This window comes from Colletes gigas, unplaced genomic scaffold, assembly GCF_013123115.1.
Source record: "Colletes gigas isolate AHSC1104 unplaced genomic scaffold, ASM1312311v1 Colletes_gigas_Sc00078, whole genome shotgun sequence".
NCBI classification, from domain to species: domain Eukaryota; kingdom Metazoa; phylum Arthropoda; class Insecta; order Hymenoptera; family Colletidae; genus Colletes; species Colletes gigas.
The window spans coordinates 191,810-215,170 of record NW_025106707.1 but is presented as its reverse complement, the minus strand read 5'-3'; the positions used below and the strand labels follow the sequence as shown (position 1 = coordinate 215,170).

Genomic DNA, 23,361 nt, shown 5'->3' with positions numbered 1-23,361 from the left:
AGAAAGTATAATTCGACCATAAATTATTACATATATTTATTATATTAATATTGAAAGCTTAAATTATATTTATGCTTGGATATTAATGCTTATTATATATTATTATTATATTAATATTGAATGCTTAAATTATATTTATGCTTGGATATTAATGCTTATTATATATTATTATATATATTATATTATTATTATTATTATATTATTATTATATACTAAGCATTAATATCCAATCTCTATTTGTTACGAATAGTTCTCTTGAAATAAACAAAAATTGTTAATCGAAGGAATTTTTCGGATAACTGAATATCTCGATCATATTTCGAGCAATGGAGAAAAGAGGTAAGGATTGCATCGAGCTAACGTAATCGGACGTTGAGGCGAACAGTCCTGACAAGATGGATTTCAAAAGCACACAGAGACTCGGAAAACTTCATCTCGTTATAACTTATATCAGTAAAAGGGACAGAACACTTTCTGTATGGAACTTCTCGCAGAGCAAAGTAGCAAAACTGATTTTATCCTGGAAAAATCGCTGTGAAAATGTTAACAAAACTTCTAACGCGAACAAATTCATTAAGTTCGGCGTTAATGACATTGTTGTAATTTCTTCTCGCCGTAGTTTGCAGTTTCTTATATTTACTGCAATGTTATTTGTTTTTTATGTAAATACAATAAAACAATCTTGATTTAATATACTTGGAAATACTGCAGAATAATAAATTCATATTTCGTTTTAATATCGAGTATTTTCAATTTTCACGCTGTAATTTTGAAAAAAAATATTTACAGCACTCCTAAACATGAAAAACTGTGTGTTATCAAAGAACAAAAATGAGTGATTCATTTTTATATATTTCTTAAAATTTTTATTTATTTATAGTATAGACGATATTTCATGGACAATTCCTAATCTCAGTTAGTGTATTAAATCAAAGTTTCACTGTACAACAAAGCTACTGACTTTACTAATTCAACGCCTACAAGCGAAACGTGATATTTTTAATAAATAGATCGTCTAATATTACTTGAATTTTAATTAACATTCATGCAAATCTAAACAATCTGGATAAATAAAATGCTAACTTCTGGTTTCTTCCATGAAACTGATCGCGAATATTTAACCCTTTGCACTCCTATATCGAGTATAACTCATCAGTTATTATCTCAGGAGCTTCGTTTTCAAGTCCAAACCGAAAAAAAAGAGATGTCGTACACTTAAAAATTCGAAAATACTACAATAGTGTAAATAAAGCAAATATTTAATTGAATTTGTTCCTCTACTTGTTCGAATTGCTTTATTTTATGTTGAGAGCTGCTGGGTAACAAAATTGAAACATAATTCGAAGTGCAAAGGACACGACATTCGTACAATTCCAATTTTCTGCTTTTTAGAAACTCAAAACGAACAGAAAAAAATGATGTGCGCGAATTAAAAGGTTATATCGATTTCGTCGTAGTATTTTATTTCCATTCGATGTTTCAAACACGTATTTCTCTCCACTGTCTCTCTTTTTATCCAATACGATACTCTAATAACCGTTACATATTCGGTGTCTCATATTTAACACTTTACCGACCGATAAAACAGTTGATTAATCGGCTATCGGTCGGTAAACGTCGACCGATAAAACAGTCGATCAATAGGCTATCGGTCGGTAAGCGTCGGCCGGTAAAACAGTCGATTAATAGGCTATCGGTCGGTAAAGTGTTAACAAAGACAACTTCTCGAGCAGATTTATCGCGAATGCTAAACTGTATTCTTCATTTTCTTCGGTTCTCCGTGCCCCATCGCTGATATTTATTGGGATTTCTATTTATTCTACCGAAAGGATACACTTTTTTTTGGGGACTCAAGTGTTCACGAGCCAACGTAGTTGTTTAACAGAAAAATAATGACAAAGCCGAGAATCGCGGAGAAGTACTGAAAAAGTCCCGAAGCTCGTCGCTCGCTCCTGTGCCATCTTGCCCTTTCCCTGGGAAATATTTCGCTGACAGTCACGTAGAGCAGGGTACCACCAGCCAAACCTTGCAAAATCGGCAGAACGATGTGCGTCCACTTCTTGTCCATCTACAGAAATCGTGTTATCAGTGTTGTACAGAGGACCCTGCACAAATCTCATGGAAAATGGGGGAAAACGGGGGTTAAATTAGCTGAACTTTTGATGTGATGTAGTTCGTTATGTCTTGATGAGAAGTTCCAATGGGCGCAAGCTCGTAAATTGAACAGTTTCCAAGATAAAGGGGATCAAAAGTCAATAATAGTGTGGCTTATTCTAGACTACCAAGTTTTGAGCATAATTTGAGTGTAAGAAGCACTGTTCACTGTTGTACACTGTCCATTAATTTGACCTCTTAAAACACATTACCGACCGATAGCCTATTAATCGACTGTTTTACCGGCCAACACTTACCGACCGATAGCGTATTAATCAACTTCTTTACCGACCAACGCTTACCGACCGATAGCCGATTAATCAACCGCTACCGGTCGGTAAAGTGTTAAAACTCAATAGTACTGTGGGCCCTTAACCCTTTGCACTCCGAATTATGTTTGAATTTTGTTGCGAGCAGCTTCCAACGCTTTCAAGTGTTTTATTTGACATTTACGTTAGCTAAAAAGTGGGGCAAATTTAAACAAATTCAATTAGATATCTGTTTTATTTACATTATCGTTGTGTTTTTTAATTTTCAAGTCGTGCAGGACTCGACAAAGGAGCTCCTGAGATAAAAATTGATGCCGAATAGGTGTGCAAAGGGTTAAATATTACCCAATCGTGTCAAAAGTTCAAATAATTTAACCAGGGGGGTCATTTTCCATCAGATCTGTGAGGGGTCCTTTTTATCCACATAACGAATATTGTTCTATTCCGTGAAATGTTTTTTACCCACGATGATGAGTGCATAAATATTCATTTTTTATGTAAATTATAAAAATATCTTTAATCCTAGTATTTACACTAGGATCGATAAATTTAGTTGAGCCAAATAAGAAAGAGAATCGTTAAATTCATATTTATCAGAAATATGAGTTAGTAAAATATGTAATATGATAAGTATCCTAGAATATATGGTGATCCTGGTAGAGAATGGTGTGATCTTATATGAAAAAGCAAATCGAAAATCAACGATAGAATTTGTTCGTTTGAGACTTCATTTTTAAAATATGAATTACTTCACTATGGCTGTCTACGACATATTGTTTCTATTTAATACTTAAGCTAAAATCCAAGTTTTGCTCTATTAACGATGGTCAAAATAATACTCGATAATAATCTAACTGATTAATTATCGATTAAAATAGTTAATTTATGTTAGTTCTCAATAATATTCTAATCATTGAAGTAAGTCAAGTTCAATCGTTAAGTTCAACATTTATATTGTTATAGAACATCGAAATACGCTTGAAATTAATAAATTTTAACTATATTTAGAGCTGTCCAAATACTTGAAAATTAAACGAATACAAAATTAATTTTTTCAAACCAAGTCAAATATTTGATTATCCAAGAAGCTTGAATATTTAATAAAACTTGAGAAAATTCAATGTGAATTGATTATTTGTACATGTGAAAATGATTATAATGTAATAATTATAATGTAATATTATGTAATAAGTTAGAAGCTTATATGTTAATTATAAAAATTATACTTATATTACATGTTACAATTTTTACGCTTGTTTCAAAATCATTTTATTCTAAACTCAATGAAATTTTCAATTTCATATAATTCTTTAACTTTTACGAACTTGCTAGCAAAAAAACTACTCAAATATCCAAAAAACCATGTCAAGTTATTTAAATGAATAGATTTTTGTTTAAATTTCTAGAATTATCAGGATTATTCTTCATTTTATCTAAGCTTATTCAAATTCTATCCAAGCACACATTATCATTAAAATATAATACTATAATCAAGTTCATTTGAATAATCAAGATTGCTTGAAAAATCAAATATTTAATTTGATTTAAACAATCCAAGCTAAACTTAATATTTTTGTTTAAATTTCTAAAATTATTAGGATAATTCTTGATTTTATCTAAGCTTATTCAAAATATAATACTATAATCAAAAATACATAATCAAGAGTTCATTTGAATAGTCAAGATTGCTTAAAAAATTAAATAATTGATTCGATTTAAACAATCCAAGCTAAACTTAAATCAGCTTTTATTTTCTAGTACTTGGACACTTCAACATAGATTATTAAAAAAAAAAACTCCTGACATTATTTTGAGCACTCGATTTGGTATGTGTGATACGCGAGAAAAATGACTTTTCGAGATGAAAATTTTCGAGTGTAGAGAAATATTTATTCTCGGGATGACTATTTGCTATTTACTTACTCGAAGCGTTAACATTCCGATTCCTATTCCAACCGCAGACCCGCCCGAGAAAAAGAAAATTGCTGTAACGAGCCTCAAAAGTGAACTGTTTGCCCCGGCTAATTCCAACCCTAAACAAAAACCGACGACGAACTTATGGGAAGCCACTGCTCCGACCAAAAGTAAAACCTAAAAATAAGGAATACAATTAAAGCAAACAATATTTAAATCGCGATAAGCCAAAGTAAAACAAAGAAACGATCTTCTAACTCGTTTAAAAACAATTAAATAGATTTTAATCAAATCGTATCATAAAATAAAATACATCATCATCATCATCATCATCATCATCATCAACAACAACAACAACAACACCAAAAAACAACAACAACAACAGCAACAAAAACAACAATAACAGCAACAGCAACAACAACAATATTAACAACAATAGCAACGACAATAATAACAGCAACAACAATAACAATAACAATAATAACAATAACAACAACACCAATAACATCATTGTCGTCATAATCATCAACAACAACACCAAAAACAACAACAACCGCAGCAACAAAAACAACAATAATAACAACAACCTCATCATTGTCGTCATAATCATCAACAACAACACCAAAAACAACAACAACCGCAGCAACAAAAACAACAATAATAGTAACAACAATAACAACAACCTCATCATCATCGTCATCATCGTCATAATCATCAACAACAGCACAAAAAACAACATCATCATCAACGTCGTCGTCATAATCATCATCAACAACAACAACAACAATAACAACAACAACAGCAACAACCACAATAACAACAACAATGGCAACGACAATAATAACAGCAACAACAATAACAATAACAATAATAACAATAACAACAACACCAATAACATCATTGTCGTCATAATCATCAACAACAACACCAAAAACAACAACAACCGCAGCAACAAAAACAACAATAATAGCAACAACAATAACAACAACCTCATCATCGTCGTCATCATCGTCATAATCATCAACAACACAAAAAACAACATCATCATCAACGTCGTCGTCATAATCATCATCAACAACAACAACAACAATAACAACAACAACAGCAACAACCACAATAATAATAATAATAATAATAATAAAGAATAAAGTTTAATATTTTGTCTCAAACTCAACTCAAGGCTAATTCAGACACAAAATTGTTTTTGAAAATATCTCGAAAACAAAGGGCAAGCGATTGTAACATTTATAAAGAAAAAAATCTTCATAACAATGACATTAACAACACATTTCAAGGACATCAAAATTGATGAGGAATCGCTAAAGTAAATAATTACCAACAAAAAATATACTTATAATACCACATGAGGTGGAAGAGTAACTAAGACTATAAAAATAAAAGAATACAAATAACTGATGTGTAGCAGGATATACATTTCATAAAAAGCGTACGAATTTTCCGGTCGACCCAATATTAACTCAATATTAGCTACAATAGCGATGTTCGACTTGCATACACACGAGATTGAAGTCCGAAAATCGACCGATAAAGCGTATCTGCCACGGTGTGATAAAGCAATGTGCCCCGGAGATCGAGCTTGTTTAACACTTTACCGACCGATAGCCTATTAATCGACTGTTTTACCGGCCAACGCTTACCGACCGATAGCCTATTAATCAACTGTTTTATCGGTCGACGTTTACCGACCGATAGCCGATTAATCAACCGCTACCGGTCGGTAAAGTAAATATTTATCGTCACCCACCTCGGACATCGCTTTCTGCAAACCGATCGCTAATCCCTCGAGAATGGAGTGCATTGTCAACGCCAACAAAAGGCCCATCAGACCGGTTTTGGTGTCTGGACATGGCTCGGCGTGATTCCCGTGGCACAAAAAAGTGGCTTCTTCGTTGAAAGATGGGGCACTAGGCGCGTATTGGACCGCGCCATAAGTACTGTTTTTCAAATTGCTCGGTACGTATCCAGAAACGCTCGGCTGATAGAACCCCTTCGGATTAACCTCGGGCGCGTAAACGCCTCCGACAGTCCGTGTGGATCCGGAATAGCTGCAAACATCCATTTCGTGATTGACTATGGCATCAGGTACATGGCTGACCGAGATCAATTGTTTCGAGCTCGTGTCATCGAGCGTTAGGCAAATTTCAATCACACTACCATCGACGATTAACACATTACCGACCGATAGCCTGTTAATCGACTTTTTTACCGGCCAACACTTACCGACCGATAGCGTATTAATAAACTTTTTTACCGACCAACGCTTACCGACCGATAGCCGATTAATCAACCGCTACCGGTCGGTAAAGTGTTAAAAACCGTCGTTACGAACGATTACCAAACAAGAGTCACAATTCAAATCGGTGATAATATTTTAACAATTTGCGTCTACTTTTATCGCTGATCGTTAGCCCCCATCGATCATCGTTAATTACTTATCTGAGCTCACAAATGTCAGAACGAATTTAAATATTTGACTATTTCGGAACGTATTCCCTGTGCAACTCGAGCTTTTTTATTTAACCATCAAGTCAAATATTTATCCAAATGCAACGTTGGTCGCTATCTGGGTCGTTTCAACAATATTGTTTCGACCCATGTTGCCGCTTTGATTTCATATTATTGACATTGGTATTACCGTGTATAAACATTCAGATATACCGTGTTTAATCGTGAAATGATTAAACAATTTTTTAAATGATTACGAAAAAGGAAATCGTTTTAACGTTCTGTTTCCTTTACATGTTTTAAGAATCAAAATTTTAGTAAACGTTTCTGTTTGAATTTAAAGGGAAAAATCTGTGTGTAATAATAACATTTAAGTTTCTAATCCTTTCGTTTAATCTTTTGACTGTGGCGCGCCCTAGGAAGAATCCATCAACATAGATGGCGCTGAGAATCAAATGAGAATCAAAGTTTTATTAAACGTTTCTGTTTGAATATAAACCGGACACTTTTGCACATTATTGTATGTAATAATAGCATTTAAGTTTCTAATCCCTGGTGGGTAATCCTTTCGTTTAACCTTTTGACTGTGGCGCGCCCTAGGAAGAATCCATCGACATAGATGGCGCTGAGAATCAAATGAGAATCAAAGTTTTATTAAACGTTTCTGTTTGAATATAAACGGGACACTTTTGCACATTATTGTATGTAATAATAGCATTTAAGTTTCTAATCCCTGGTGGCTAATCCTTTCGTTTAACCTTTTCACTGTGGCGCGCCCTAGGAAGAATCCATCAACATAGATGGCGCTGAGAATCAAATGAGAATCAAAGTTTTATTAAACGTTTCTGTTTGAATATAAACGGGACACTTTTGCAAATTATTGTATGTAATAATAGCATTTAAGTTTCTAATCCCTGGTGGGTAACCCTTTCGTTTAACCTTTTGACTGTGGCGCGCCCTAGGAAGAATCCATCAACATAGATGGCGCTGAGAATCAAATGAGAATCAAAGTTTTATTAAACGTTTCTGTTTGAATATAAACAGGGCACTTTTGCACATTATTGTATGTAATAATAGCATTTAAGTTTCTAATCCCTGGTGGCTAATCCTTTCGTTTAACCTATTGACTGTGGCGCGCCCTAGGAAGAATCCATCAACATAGATGGCGCTGAGAATCAAATGAGAATCAAAGTTTTATTAAACGTTTCTGTTTGAATATAAACGGGACACTTTTGCACATTATTGTATGTAATAATAGCATTTAAGATTCTAATCCCTGGTGGGTAATCCTTTCGTTTAACCTTTTGACTGTGGCACGCCCTAGGAAGAATCCATCGACATAGATGGCGTGACTGTCGCTTAGACTGGTGACCAAAAAAGTACTTGGAGATTTGAGAGACCATTCTCACGGTTTAAAAAACTAATAAATGCAAATAAATTAAAATATCCAATTCCATGTCGAATCAATTGGTAAAACAGTAAAAAAAATGCAGAGTAAATTTACGTTTTGATGGATTGATGGATGAATTTTATGATTGATGGATAGATGGCGCGACTGGCGCTTAGACTGGTGACCAGAAAAGTACTTGGAGATTTGAGAGACCATTCTCACGGTTTAAAAAACTAAAAAATGCAAATAAATGAAAATATCCAATTCCATGTCGAATCAATTGGTAAAACAGTAAAAACAATGCAGAGTAAATTTACGTTTTGATGGATTGATGGATGAATTTTATGATTGATGGATAGATGGCGCGACTGTCGCTTAGACTGGTGACCAGAAAAGTACTTGGAGATTTGAGAGACCATTCTCACGGTTTAAAAAACTAATAAATGCAAATAAATGAAAATATCCAATTCCATGTCGAATCAATTGGTAAAACAGTAAAAAAAATGCAGAGTAAATTTACGTTTTGATGGATTGATGGATGAATTTTATGATTGATGAATAGATGGCGCGACTGTCGCTTAGACTGGTGACCAGAAAAGTACTTGGAGATTTAAGAGACCATTCTCACGGTTTAAAAAACTAATAAATGCAAATAAATGAAAATATCCAATTCCATGTCGAATCAATTGGTAAAACAGTAAAAAAAAATGCAGATGGCGTAAATTTACGCTTTGATGGATGAATTTTATGATTGATGGATACGTGAAAGCGTATATTTACGTCTTTAGGAGTAAAAGAGGGTTAATAGTTCGCTTTGCAATCACTTTGCTCGCTAATTCGTCTCGATTAGAAGTAGAAACGTGTTGCAACCACAATCAGAACGATAAACTGTAAGGAAAAATTCCCCGCGGCTACGTCAAACTAAACAAACCCGTCGCCTGCAAGCTTTCGTTCCGATAAAGACGTGAAAGATATCTAAGTTCGATTGGTATCTAACCACTGTGTTTATCGAGAGATAAACCGATCTTCCTCGACGTGGCGTGCAACTTTCGCTCGCTTTTCCGTGTACAAAGATCCTTCGAAGGCTCGACAATGCTTCGAACGGTATAGAATGAGCAAAGGAATAACACGATTAGCGAGAAACAATGTCGAGAGCGGAACGCTTCTATCGAGTTTCTTCTTGGTCTTCCATTATCAGACATTTGCTAAAGACTTTGACCTTATTATCGAGTAGTTAAGAGCTAAACGTCGAATTATTCGCGTTCGAGTATCGTTTATATCCACGAGACAATCGACTGATACGCGTATATCGACTCGATAGCATTAAATAAATTAAATACCGTGTTCCTTATCGATCCAAGAACTGTTTCGTGTGACACTGTACGTATGTACTTCATTACGTAAGTTTTCGTTGTATTGTTAACACTTTAAACTCGATTCTCCCATTTATAGAGACATTGTGAATGCAGGAAATAATTCGACGGTCCTTTTTAACACATTACCGACCGATAGCCTATTAATCGACTGTTTTACCGGCCAACGCTTACCGACCGATAGCGTATTAATCAACTTCATTACCGACCAACGTTTACCGACCGATAGCCGATTAATCAACCGCTACCGGTCGGTAAAGTGTTAAGAATCGTAAAATTGTTTACGAGGCCAAAACTTTTTCACAATTGGAATTCCAAAATAATATTTATTTCTGATTTATGATAATATAACTGTTTCATTGTAGCTAAATGTTTTAGTCAGTCTTCAAAAAGCTTGAAATTAACAATAAATAAAAATCATATACAAACATAAATTGTCTCTAATTTTTCTTTTCGTGAATAAGTATGGAATCTTTTTATTCTACATCAAATATATTGTAAAAAATGGAGAATCAATTCTTATAAGAATTATCAATTGTCAGTCAAGTCAAAATCAGTCTTCAAAAAGCTTAAAATTAACAATAAATAAAAATCATATAGAAACATAAATTGTCTCTAATTTTTCTTTTCGTGAATAAGTATGGAATCTTTTTATTCTACATCAAATATATTGTAAAAAAAGAAGAATCAATCCTGATAAGAATTATCAATTGTCAGTCAAACGTTTTAGTCAGTCTTCAAAAAGCTTGAAATTAACAACAAATAAAAATCATATACAATCATAAATTGTCTCTAATTTTTTATTCTACATGAATTATATTGTAAAAAAAGGAGAATCAATCCTGATAAGAATTATCAATTGTCAGTCAAACGTTTTAGTCAGTCTTCAAAAAGCTTGAAATTAACAATAAATAAAAATCATATACAATCATTAATTGTCTCTAATTTTTTATTCTACATGAAATATATTGTAAAAAAAGGAGAATCAATCCTGATAAGAATTATCAATTATCAGTCAAACGTTTTAGTCAGTCTTCAAAAAGCTTGAAATTAACAATAAATAAAAATGATCTATTACTGTTCATTTTACTGTTGCTACGACAATATCAGGAATTGATCATTCTTTTTCCGTGCAATACATCCTATAACGCAGTAACTATAACCTCAAAAATTAATTTTCACGGTGAAATGTTAATGTTCTTAACTAAATCCAAGTAGGATTCTTGAATTTTTATAAATGAACAAAAATAAATACTTCGATCAATTTTCGATTATACAATTTTTAATTGATCGAAAAGAAAATTTGAACTTTATAAAAAATTGTATGTTTATTGATGAAAATTGTAACTTTATAGAAAGTGTTATGTTTATTACTGAAAATTGTAACTTTATAGAAAGTGTTATGTTTATTAATGAAAATTGTAACTTTATAGAAAGTTGTTAAGTTTATTGTTAAAAATTTTAACTTTATAGAAAGTGTTATGTTTATTGATGAAAATTTTAACTTCATTGAAAATGTTATATTTAACAGTCGAATCAACGAAGCACTATTCCAAGAGATTAAACAAACTAGCAACATTTTTATAAAATTGTTTTGAACATTCTCTGCGGCTCAAGTTATTTTATCTAGCTTTCCACAGGTCTGTTTCTGCATAGCAAACAAACGTTGTAGGCAAATTCGCTAAAAATAAACAGGGATAATCTTGTTCCAGAATTAAAATTTAAAGCGGATCTGTTTCAAGCTGATCTTAATCCCCGAATCATCCATGTAGATACACACGAGGCGCTAATAAAGTGTCCCAATTTCTTCAGTTTTTTTCAACAATAGTTTCAACTCTTGCACAACGTTATCAAATATCAAGCTTTTCGCTGGAATAAAAACCTGCTTTAACTTGTCTTCCACCAAAAAATCGTCCATTTAAATCAGCAACAGCTTTAATAGCACTTTCTATTCTTTTGAATTATCAAGTTTTACGTTATCAAATATATTAAATTAAATAATTCGTTATACGACAGCTGGTTTCTTCTTTACCGACATTCTAAGAATTTTCAATATATTTTTTAATCTTATTCTTGACTGTAATATTAAATTAAACAATTTGTTATACGACAACTGGTTTCTTCTTTACCGACATTCTAAGAATTTTCAATATGTTTTTTCAATTTCATTCCCGGCTGTAATATTCAATTAAACAATTTGTTATACGACACAGCTGGTTTCTTCTTTACCGACATTCTAAGAATTTTCAATATATTTCTTTAATTTCATTCCCGGCTGTAATATTAAATTAAACAATTTGTTATACGACACAGCTAGTTTCACTTCTTTACCGACATTCTAAGAATTTTCAATATATTTCTTTAATCTTATTCTCGACTGTAATATTAAATTAAACAATTTGTTATACGACAACTGGTTTCTTCTTTACCGACATTCTAAGAATTTTCGATATATTTCTTTAATTTCATTCCCGGCTGTAATATAAAAATTAAACAATTTATTATACGACACAGCTAGTTTCACTTCTTTACCGACATTCTAAGAATTTTCGATATATTTCTTTAATTTCATTCCCGGCTGTAATATTCAATTAAACAATTTGTTATACGACACAGCTGGTTTCTTCTTTACCGACATTCTAAGAATTTTCGATATATTTCTTTAATTTCATTCCCGGCTGTAATATAAAAATTAAACAATTTATTATACGACACAGCTAGTTTCACTTCTTTACCGACATTCTAAGAATTTTCAATATATTTTTTCAATTTCATTCCCGGCTGTAATATTAAATTAAACAATTTGTTATACGACACAGCTGGTTTCTTCTTTACCGACATTCTAAGAATTTTCGATATATTTCTTTAATTTCATTCCCGGCTGTAATATTCAATTAAACAATTTGTTATACGACACAGCTGGTTTCTTCTTTACCGACATTCTAAGAATTTTCGATATATTTCTTTAATTTCATTCCCGGCTGTAATATAAAAATTAAACAATTTATTATACGACACAGCTAGTTTCACTTCTTTACCGACATTCTAAGAATTTACAATATGTTTTTTTAATTTTATTCACATTCATTTTGAAGAGGAAACTAGAGGTGTGAGGTATTCCAAAAATATCGAGATAAAATTTTCGTGAACACATAAATGGCCAGGATTCCGGAAGAGATTCGAGTGTCGCGAAAACGCTCAGCATATTCTCGAATGGCAAGGTAATCATAGGATCCCAACTGTCTCGAATAAATTCTTCTCGACACATCCGGGATTTCGAGGGCTTCAATCTTCCACATACCATTAATTCCAAGTTTCAACTTTTGCCACGTTTTCGACCTCGCAAAATTTACTTATTCGTTCATCTATAATAGTTCGTTTATCGAGAAAATTTGTTACAAAAGTCTAAGTGAAAACAATACATAAAAGAAGTAACGAGTAGAAAATATTTTATTTCAAATTTTCCTGCGAAAGAAACTTTCATTCTATTGATTTTTCATTCTAAATTCATTTTATTGAGTGTAACGAAATTCCTAGCCTTTCGATAGTGATTTGTGTTGCTGAAGAATGTATTTCCTTGCTATTTGTAATACTATCGGAAATCGTTCGTTATATCGAAAAACTATGACAATTTTATATCGTCGATATTGAAACGAATATCGAAACGATATTCGAGTTGTCGATATTTTTAAGAATCCTAGAAATCCTCGAAATCCCTACATTTTCGTGGAAACAGTATCACTCTTATATTTTGGATTAACAAAATGTAAAAATTAGAGACACCAGGAATTCATTGTTCTTTTTACTGAGATCTCTAATTTTCACATCTTATTAATCCAAAATATAAGAATGATATTGAAACGAATATCGAAACTACATTCGAATTGTCCATATTTTTAAGAATCCTAGAAATCCTCGAAATCCCTACATTTTTACATTCCCTTACATGCGCAATTTAAACGTTATCTAGAGTCCGATATGATGCAAAGTATTATTTTTCATTTGAACGCAATAAATCTTTTCATTTTCCATTATTTTCCAACTTTGAAAGAAATTCGACACTAATTAATAAATAACGAAAGATTGTTCCAAGTGATTTAAAGATGTCTATTTAAATTTGATAGCAATGATATTGGCGCTACTTGTATCGAGATCAATTCACAATTGATTTTCTCGCCAAAGAAATGTTAAACGTAAAAATTTCATTCTTTATTTTCGTCCAGAAGCACCCTCTTCCCGCTAATATAGTCTCCACCAATTATGTCGAAATAAAAACTATTTAATGCGCAATTTAAACGTTATCTAGAGTCCGATATGATGCAAAGTATTATCTTTCTTTTGAACGCAATAAATTTTTTCATTTTCCATTATTTTCCAACTTTGAAAGAAATTCGACACTAATTAATAAATAACGTAAGATTGTTCCAAGTGATTTAAAGATGTCTATTTAAATTTGATAGTAATGATATTGGCGCTACTTGTATCGAGATCAATTCACAATTGATTTTCTCGCCAAAGAAATGTTAAACGTAAAAATTTCATTCTTTATTTTCGTCCAGAATCACCCTCTTCCCGCTAATATAGTCTCCACCAATTATGTCGAAATAAAAACTATTTAATGCGCAATTTAAACGTTATCTAGAGTCCGATATGATGCAAAGTATTATTTTTCTTTTGAACGCAATAAATCTTTTCATTTTCCATTATTTTCCAACTTTGAAAGAAATTCGACACTAATTAATAAATAACGAAAGATTGTTCCAAGTGATTTAAAGATGTCTATTTAAATTTGATAGCAATGATTAGACTGCGGATCTTTATGCAAATTCATATTTTTATTAATACAATTAATGAAATCGGAGCTTTCTAGAGGGTTGTCTCAACCCCGAAATATAATAATTCGTATCTTACTTTTGCATAACAAGTGCATTCTGTAGTTTTTTTGAGAATTAAAATTTCTCATAAATACATAGACATCCGCAGTCCAGTAATGATATTGGTGCTATTTGTATCGAGATCAATTCACAATTGATTTTCTCGCCAAAGAAACCATAAACGATTTGATTTTTCATCTAGAATCACCCTCTTTCGTACCACCGTTTCTGGGACACCCTGTATACGCGAAACCACACCCATGTAACTCGGAACCGCGTAACTCGATGACTACAAGTACTACCACTACGTACACCGGACTAGGCGTGACCCCGTTCCTGACGTCGTAACGCTGAGGCTCGACAGTGTGCTCGATGTCGTTGCCCCACACGTAGTGAACGATTTCGTCCACGAGGTAGAGCAGAAGGAAGCCACAGGCGAACACCAGTTCCGCGTGCTGGGGCATAGACTCGCGAGTTTCCGGCAGCATGTGGAGGATCGCGGTGGCTAGCAACACGCCTCCGCCGAAGCACAGTGTGCACGATAGCAACAGTCTCTGCTGAAGATCGCGTACGCGTGAAACGAAACACGCCGGTGCAACGCCGACGACGAAGCTGCCGACCCCGATGGCGATCATCGAGGCGAACTTCGCCTGGATCACGGTGATCGTCATTTCACGGGAGAACGCGGGCACACCGATCGGCTGACACTGCCAGCAGGGGACACTCGTCCGCGCGATTGACGCTAATCTGGCAGCCGGTGATAAGGTCAATCGACTCGTGCGATACGAGAGCGATCGGTGCTCGCTGGAAAATCGGTTATCGGTGAAATTCGACGGGCAGAGCGTCCGTAAATGGGCACCGCGCCCGTGGCCCGTGATTGCATTATTATCTGTCACCGACTACAACGCGTACCGGCCGCGATCGAGACACTGACGGGCCCCCGTTCGATGATAAATGGACAACGGCGAAGAACGCGACAAGGAACGCCACCTCGAAACCGCGACGCATGCAGAGACCAGCGATAGATAGCGTCGATGAGTGCTATTGTTCGATATCCGATAAGACGCGACGATAACGCGTTTTTCTTCTTTAACACTAGATTGCCCAAGGAAGTCATTTTGACTGCTTTTTAATTTCAATTAGAAAAACAATTATGTATATAATGACACAATTTCTTAGAATTTTGTGACTTTTTGCACAACATATAAATGCGTTTATTAATAATTGTAGTTACCTCCCCCCTCCTTCATTTCCGGTATATATATATATGTGTTATACCCGTATCGCCTAAAAGCAGTCATTTTGACTGCTTGGAAAATTTTAAATAATCAAATGACTCTTATTATTGAATTGAGTAAATTTCTTATATGACCAGTTCGACTCTGTATTGAAATAACAGTTTTCATTTTTTTTCGATTACCAACACATGATAACATACAAGTACATGATAAATTGTCGATTTGGGCTTACCTAACCCAGACCTAACCCAGACCTAACCCAGATCTAATCCAGACCTAACCCAGACCTAACCGAGACATAACCCAGACCTAACCCAGACCTAACCCAGACCTAACCCAGACCTAACTCAGATCTAATCCAGACCTAACCCAGATCTAACTCAGATCTAATCCAGACCTAACCCAGACCTAACCCAGACCTAACCCAGACCTAACCCAGACCCTAGATCTGGTTAGGTCTGGGTTAGGTCTGGGTTATGTCTGGGTTAGGTCTGGATTAGATCTGAGTTAGATCTGAGTTAGGTCTGAGTTAGGTCTGGGTTAGGTCTGGATTAGATCTGAGTTAGGTCTGGATTAGATCTGAGTTAGCTCTGGGTTAGGTCTGGATTAGATCTGAATTAGATCTGGGTTAGGTCTGGGTTAGGTCTGGGTTATGTCTCGGTTAGGTCTGGGTTAGATCTGGGTTAGGTCTGGGTTAGGTCTGGGTTAGGTCTGGGTTAGGTCTGGATTAGATCTGAGTTAGCTCTGGGTTAGGTCTGGATTAGATCTGAATTAGATCTGGGTTAGGTCTGGTTTAGGTCTGGATTAGTTAATAATCCAAATTATCTTAACCCTTTGCACTCCTATGTCGAGTGTGATTCGACATCAATTTTGATATCAGGAGCACCTTCGTCAAGTCTCACTCGACATTCTTTCAAGTCCAAACCAAACAGATATCATACACTTGGAAATTACAAAATACAACAACAGTGTAAATAAAACACTTATTTTAGCAGGTAAATTTCAAATAAAACACTTAAAAGCATTGTTCGTCAAGTCCCATTCGACATTTTTTCGAGTCCAAACCAAATCATACACTTGGAAATTACAAAATACAACAACAGTGTAAATGAGACCTAACCCAGACCTAACCCAGACCTAACCCAGATCTAATCCAGACCTAACCCAGATCTAATCCAGATCTAATCCAGACCTAACCCAGATCTAATCCAGACCTAACCCAGACCTAACTCAGATCTAATCCAGACCTAACCCAGACCTAACTCAGATCTAATTCAGATCTAATCCAGACATAACCCAGACCTAACCCAGACCTATTGATAAATTGCAGTTTCTCAATAAGCTAAAGTAGTACTTGTTATTCGAATCTTTATGCAGTGATACTTGTTCTAACAAGTTGTTTATTTTATTTCTACGCCCTAAATTCATAATATTATAACATAATATTAAAAATTAATTTTAAACAAATTTCTTTACACATTAGTTAGTCTTTCACAATGCAGTCATTTTGACTGCTTTTGGGCAATATAGGTATATACTAAGTTTCAGTCTTTCTAGTGTTAAATGAATTTTATACGAAGCAAAGAGCATTCGACGGTATCGCGCGCGTGAAACAATGGGATACCTCTTCAGTTTCGATATCGGTGCTAAATATAAGCGTTACTAGGATTTATCTAGCGACGAAGCGATTGGAAGCGTTGGAAGACTTCGTTTCTTGTATCATATGTATCGAACATAGAAAAATTTAGGTTTTTATGGATGTGGATCCATCATAGAATGTTTTACATTTGTATTATGTACCTATCAATGACTTACGTCACACATATTGTATGCTCACTCTTGGTATTTCTGATAAGAATGTTTGATAATACTTTAACACTTTACCGACCGGTAGCGGTTGATTAATCGGCTATCGGTCGGTAAGCGTTGGTCGGTAAAAAAGTTGATTAATACGCTATCGGTCGGTAAGTGTTGATCGGTAAAAAAGTCGATTAATAGGCTACCGGTCGGTAAAGTGTTAAGATTATTTAAAATTTTCAAGATTATTAAAATACCTAAGGATGTATTTCATTGATACGTACACCGCAAATTCTCTATTTTATATTTTAAATTGTAATATACCATTTATTAAAAAACTAACTCGGCAGAAACGTATTCGCGACTCGAAATCAGTGTTATCAGACCTAACACCAGGGCGAAGAAGTTATGTGGAACTATGAGAAGAACGCAGCCATTAGCTCATATTATTTGCTATGTAATTAATAATTATATTAATTACATAGTAAATAATAATCCCCAGGTCTCACCTCGAGGAGGTTGCTGCGTATGGAGACCCGCCCTAGCCTCGCCCCAACCACCCTTCCTTTGGCGAGGAATTCGAATACCTATCCAAGAGAGAAGCTATCGAAAAGTTAGAAATGAGCTAGAAAAGGAGAGTTCTTAAAAGAACTGCCCAATGAAGAGACGAAGAACCTAACAGAATGTCAATACATGTGAGATGATACACATGTTTTCTAAAAACGAAATTTAAATGTGCAAACTGCACGCACGAACTCTGACTGATGAAGAGATCGAAAACCTAACAAAATGTTGATACATGTGAGATAATCCATCACATGTTTTTTAGAAACGAAATTGGAATGTGCAACTGCACGTACGAACTCTGACGAAGAGATCGAAAACCTAACAGAATGTTGATACATGTGAGATAATCCATCACATGTTTTTTAGAAACAAAATTGGAATGTGCAACTGCACGTACGAATCCTGATTATTGAAGTACCAATATGTACTTTATTATTAATTGTTCCTTCTTATATGGATGTTTTTATTATGACAGTGCCTAATAAGACACTGAAGATCCAACCAGAAATGTGCAACTGCACGTATGGACCTTGCATATTAGAATACTAATATGTACCTTAATATTAATCATCCCCACTTAAATTTACGCACACGTTTCAGTAGTATTTAATCAAACGCTGGAGAACGCTTTTTTATCTTATAATCTACATACATTTTTACTTATATTCTAACGCAATCTGAAGTACAAAAGAAATACGTGGAAATATTTTCTTCTTGGTGTCTTCATCCATCCCACGATGTTTTTCTAAAACATACACTCATATACGAAAAATATAACCGATACAAAACGAAGATATGACAAGATATTTTCTGCTTGGTGTCTTCGACAATCCCACGATGTTTCCCTGAAACAAAAACTCATATCCAATAAATGTAACTCATATAAAACAAAGAAATATGAAAAGATACTTTCTTCTTGGCATCTTGGTTAATCCCACGATGTTTCCCTGAAACATAAACTCAGAGAATAAATAGAATTGTATGAAATATTTCTGTAAGAGCGATCAAGATGGAATCTGTGTACCATTTCCAATTCTATTCTTCAATGATTATATATTCTGTAACAAGAACTTGTTCAAAGGATTAATAGCTGAAATGAAAGTGTATTAATGAACACAGAAAAAAATAATTATATACCGTCAAGATAGTAAAAGTGATATTATGAAATTAATATTTGAACTAAAGCTTCCACGAGTAAAAATTGATATAAAAAAGTTTAAAAACATAAATTGAAATTGAATTAAATGTTAAATTCGTCTCAATGTTAAGATAAATATGAAATAGATTGGAAATTTTATTCATTACCGTAGATTTTATTTTACGTTTCGTTTATCAAATAAAAAATTTTTCAAGACGTATACATTGAAATAATTATATTTTACTGTACTAAAAACTAAATTAGATAAAAAGCAATAACGAACGAAAATGTCGATTCTGCGCGGAAATGAACTCTCAATATGAAATATCGAATTGCAATTTGCATACCCATTTGATGCAAGCATTCTATTTTCCATCGATTAAAACAACGATCGCGAACAAACTTTGATTTATGCAAAGAATACAGAATATTTATAAAAAATTCACTATTTATAAATAACAACTGGGTTGCAAAGGTTATTATATCCCGTAAAAATTACCAACTCTAAAAATGAACAATTAGTGATATAGATATAGTATATTGGAATCATAATTTCAATCTATAATAAAATTAATCATAATATAGCACTTTTAAAGGAATCACAAATCTGTGATAAAAATACATTCACATAAAACAATTGGTCTATTTACAATAGTAGTTTCAAGCAGTATTTCTTTTGAGAAATATATAAAAAAAAGATATATTACAAATAGTTGTAATAAACGTCCACTCGACTTAAATTCAAACAACCCGTGAGTGGACCATTCTTTCTTTCGCAACGCTAAATTATAAAATAAAAAACTATACGCGAATGGTGCTTGTTATTCGTAAAATGAACCACACAGGGTTCCTTTATTAATTAAATCGCGTGCACCCATATTAAATCATGCGCAACACTAATTTTAATAACGACGTTGAGCCATTCGAGGCTTTGCAGAATCCCATCTTGCTTCTCGATGATCCTGGTGCAGTGGCCAGCGTTTTGGCCAGCTTTTGGGCATTAGATCGCAACTCTAATTGATAAAAAACGCGACAAGTCAAGATCGCAATGCTAATTTATAATAGAAAAATTCCAAACGCGATTTATAAAAATAAAAGCAACCGCGAATGGTGATTATTCGCAACACTACCCTGAAAAGTAAACGCGAAAAATAGTAATTCGCAACGCTAAGAGCAAACCGATCGGTTAATTCGCAATGCTATTCTTAAATAAGAATAAAAGCAATCGCGTATGGAATTCGCAACGCTACCCTGAAAAGGAAACGCGAAAAATAGGAATTCGCAACTCTACGAGCAAACGCGATTATTGTATATTCGCAAATCTATCTTTGATGGAAATATATTTATGTTTCGCAACGCTAATGCAAATCGCGTTGCCCAAAAGTGATGGATCAGGTGCTGGCGTCTTCGGTTGTAGCTACAAACATACATGCACGAAATAAACTAACTACATCAAGCTACTTCAAACTACAACAGAGTGGCACATATGGGGACGAAGTTTGACGTTTTAAATATCGCGACACTACGGGGCAACAACGCGATAAATCAACAATCGCAACGCTAATTTATAATAGAAAAATTCCAAACGCGACTTGCAAGAATAAAAGCAACCGCGAATGGTAATTATTCGCGACACTACCCTGAAAAGCAAACGCGAAAAATAGTAATTCGCAACTCTAATTCGCAATCGCGTTTACTAATAATTCGTAACGCTATTTTTAAAGCAAACGCCCGGGTTCCTAGGTTTGCATAAAAACAATCGCGAATCGTGTTTAGTCGCAACACTAATATATCAACGCGATAAATATTTGTTCGCAACTCTACGAGCAAACGCGAACATTGTATATTATTCGCAACTCTAACTTTAATCAGGGGCTGTTGGTACATGTACATACACATGTACTGGCCACAAAATAAACTAACTACTTCTATTACTACAATTGGGGTAGAATTTGGGCATTGAAAATATCGCAACTCTAAAGAAAAAATCGCACGATTGATCAAGATCGCAACGCTAATTTATAACATGAAAATTGCAAACGCGGTTGATGTCCATTATATGTATAAAAGAGTAAAAAAGCAACGCGAATCGTGATTGTTCGCAACACTACCCTGAAAAGCAAACGCGAAAAATGGTAATTCGCAACTCTACGAGCAATCGCGTTTATCGATAATTCGCAACGCTACTTTTAAAGCAAACTCCCGGTACCTAAGTTTGCATGAAAACAATCGCGAATGGTAATTATTCGCAACACTACCCTGAAAAGGAAACGCGAAAAATAACAATTCGCAACTCTAAAAGCAAACGCGATTGTTGGATATTCGCAACTCTATGTATATCATAACCGCGAGTTATGGGGAGGGATGGCTGGCATGTATGGTGCAATCATGTACCATCAGGTACATGCATACGCGAGCCAGCCAGAAAAATAAACTAACTACAACTACAGACGAGTTAAGTGACAAAGTAGTAATAGGAATGACTTTCCATGCTCATCCAAAAATGAAGATGAAAAGCCATTTGTTGTAGCCCACTCTTGAAACAGTTTGTCAGGGCCTCTTCGGCTCATTGAGAGCCTTTTCTTTCTTCGGCGGTCCTGCCGATGCCTGAAACTTACTTAAGACCGGGCTCGAGATTTTGTGCAATACGTAGTCTTCCAACAATATACGAATTGTTGCAAGAGCATACGTGGTGAATCTCGAGGGGGACGAACGTTTCGAAAGGGACCTGATCACGACCGCGAACGCGAGAGAGCGACTTTAAGAGTCGCGCGATTCGAGGAGTCGAAAATAAAGCCGAAACAAACAGCACAAGTACACCGTTTGAATCAGCAAAATTTCTACTCTCGAAATCGTAACTACAGGAACAGAACTGCCACGCGAAAACGCGCCTACCCGAGTAACTAATGTGGACAGTCCTGCCCTGACCCTACCTACTTAGGTTTAAAACACACACACCAGAGAATAAGTTACCTACCTACCTAACCCTATATTTAAAAAAATGCAAAACTCAGTTTCTCAAACAAACACTCCACGGTTCTCATTCACAATGTCCGGGCGCGACCTAAACTAGAGAGGACTCCCCGGGGTTCCTCCGACACCCGGACACAATCTCATTCATACTCTAAATGTACGTACCATTTCTGGAATCGACTGACAAAGCTAGTGCCCATTGCGTACTTTTATTATTTATGTAAAACATTTTAATATATCTGATATAGTCTTTGTTAAAATATACTCTATATATGATTATATAAGATTGAAAATTCATTATGCATTTTACAATATTATTGACGCATATGCAATACGAACAATTGCCAAGTAAATAATAACTATAAGTTTAATATTACTACTATGATTGTTATGAATCTAATGTTAAAAAATTCTGTATCTAAATTGTAATAAACTTTTGATACGATGCACTTCCACATCCTAACCACAAACACACATATGTGGAGAGTACATCGTGCACGATACACTAGCATTGTCAGTCGCACACATAAATTATTATTATAAATGTTACAAACTAAGTCATCGTGCCCCGTTGCCTTCGCTCGTGCAAATAACACCTGGGCATGTGCATGAACTTAGGCAACGAACACGGAAAAGTATCCTGAAAATCCTGACTAGAAAAACTGGTTATTAATAATTAACTAAACGGTATCTATTCTCAGTTAAAATGACTCGACTTGTTATATGTAATATATCAACAACAGAGTACATTAATATTGAAAGATATTATTATTCAAGAAAAATTTGTGACTGAAATTTAATTGTGTGAAATGTAAGACTTCAATAAAGATTTCATGACAAAATAATTTACTTTGCAAATTGAAATGAATTTGTTAAATTATTATTCAAAATATTAAATTAACCTTGGTCGATTTTGTCGTCAAAGTAAATTTGTTAAAAGATGAAATTAATATACATGTTCCTTTGAGTTGAAAATCGACCAGTCGCGAAACGCCTTCTTGCACGTGAAATACATCATATGATGTATTAATTGATAAAACGAATATTTAATAATTATACTAATAATGTAAGATATTTTACTGAATAATGTTTTCACATTATATTAATTCATATTCTACTCAATTATATAATTCATATAACGTTGATAAAAACATTTCATATATTTTATAAAAATTGTGTAATATTTATTGGTAACATTAAAAAACGCG

The 23,361-nt window shown here is 34.2% G+C and overlaps 1 protein-coding gene across 1 annotated transcript; it reads right to left on the bottom strand.

Moving 5' to 3' along the window:
- Window positions 1–1,750: 1,750 nt before the first annotated feature.
- LOC122403841 (zinc transporter ZIP1) lies at window positions 1,751–15,317 on the bottom strand. Its single transcript, XM_043407599.1, has 4 exons — window positions 14,753–15,317; window positions 6,103–6,403; window positions 4,347–4,514; window positions 1,751–2,068 (listed from the first exon to the last, which is right to left on the bottom strand). Exons 1-4 carry the CDS (start codon window positions 15,109–15,111, stop codon window positions 1,859–1,861), a joined length of 1,038 nt encoding a protein of 345 aa, XP_043263534.1. The 5' UTR covers window positions 15,112–15,317; the 3' UTR covers window positions 1,751–1,858.
- Between the last annotated feature and the right edge of the window lie 8,044 nt (window positions 15,318–23,361).

Bases quoted from the DNA above. Each gene is read 5' to 3' on its own strand.
- LOC122403841 (XM_043407599.1), bottom strand. From the start codon at position 15,111: ATGACGATCACCGTGATCCAGGCGAAGTTCGCCTCGATGATCGCCATC. The intron at 6,404-14,752 runs GTACGTAGTGGT...GGATGTTTGCAG, and splicing joins GGGGTCACGCCTAGTCCGGT to CTATTCCGGATCCACACGGA. The intron at 4,515-6,102 runs GTGGGTGACGAT...CCTTATTTTTAG, and splicing joins TGCAGAAAGCGATGTCCGAG to GTTTTACTTTTGGTCGGAGC.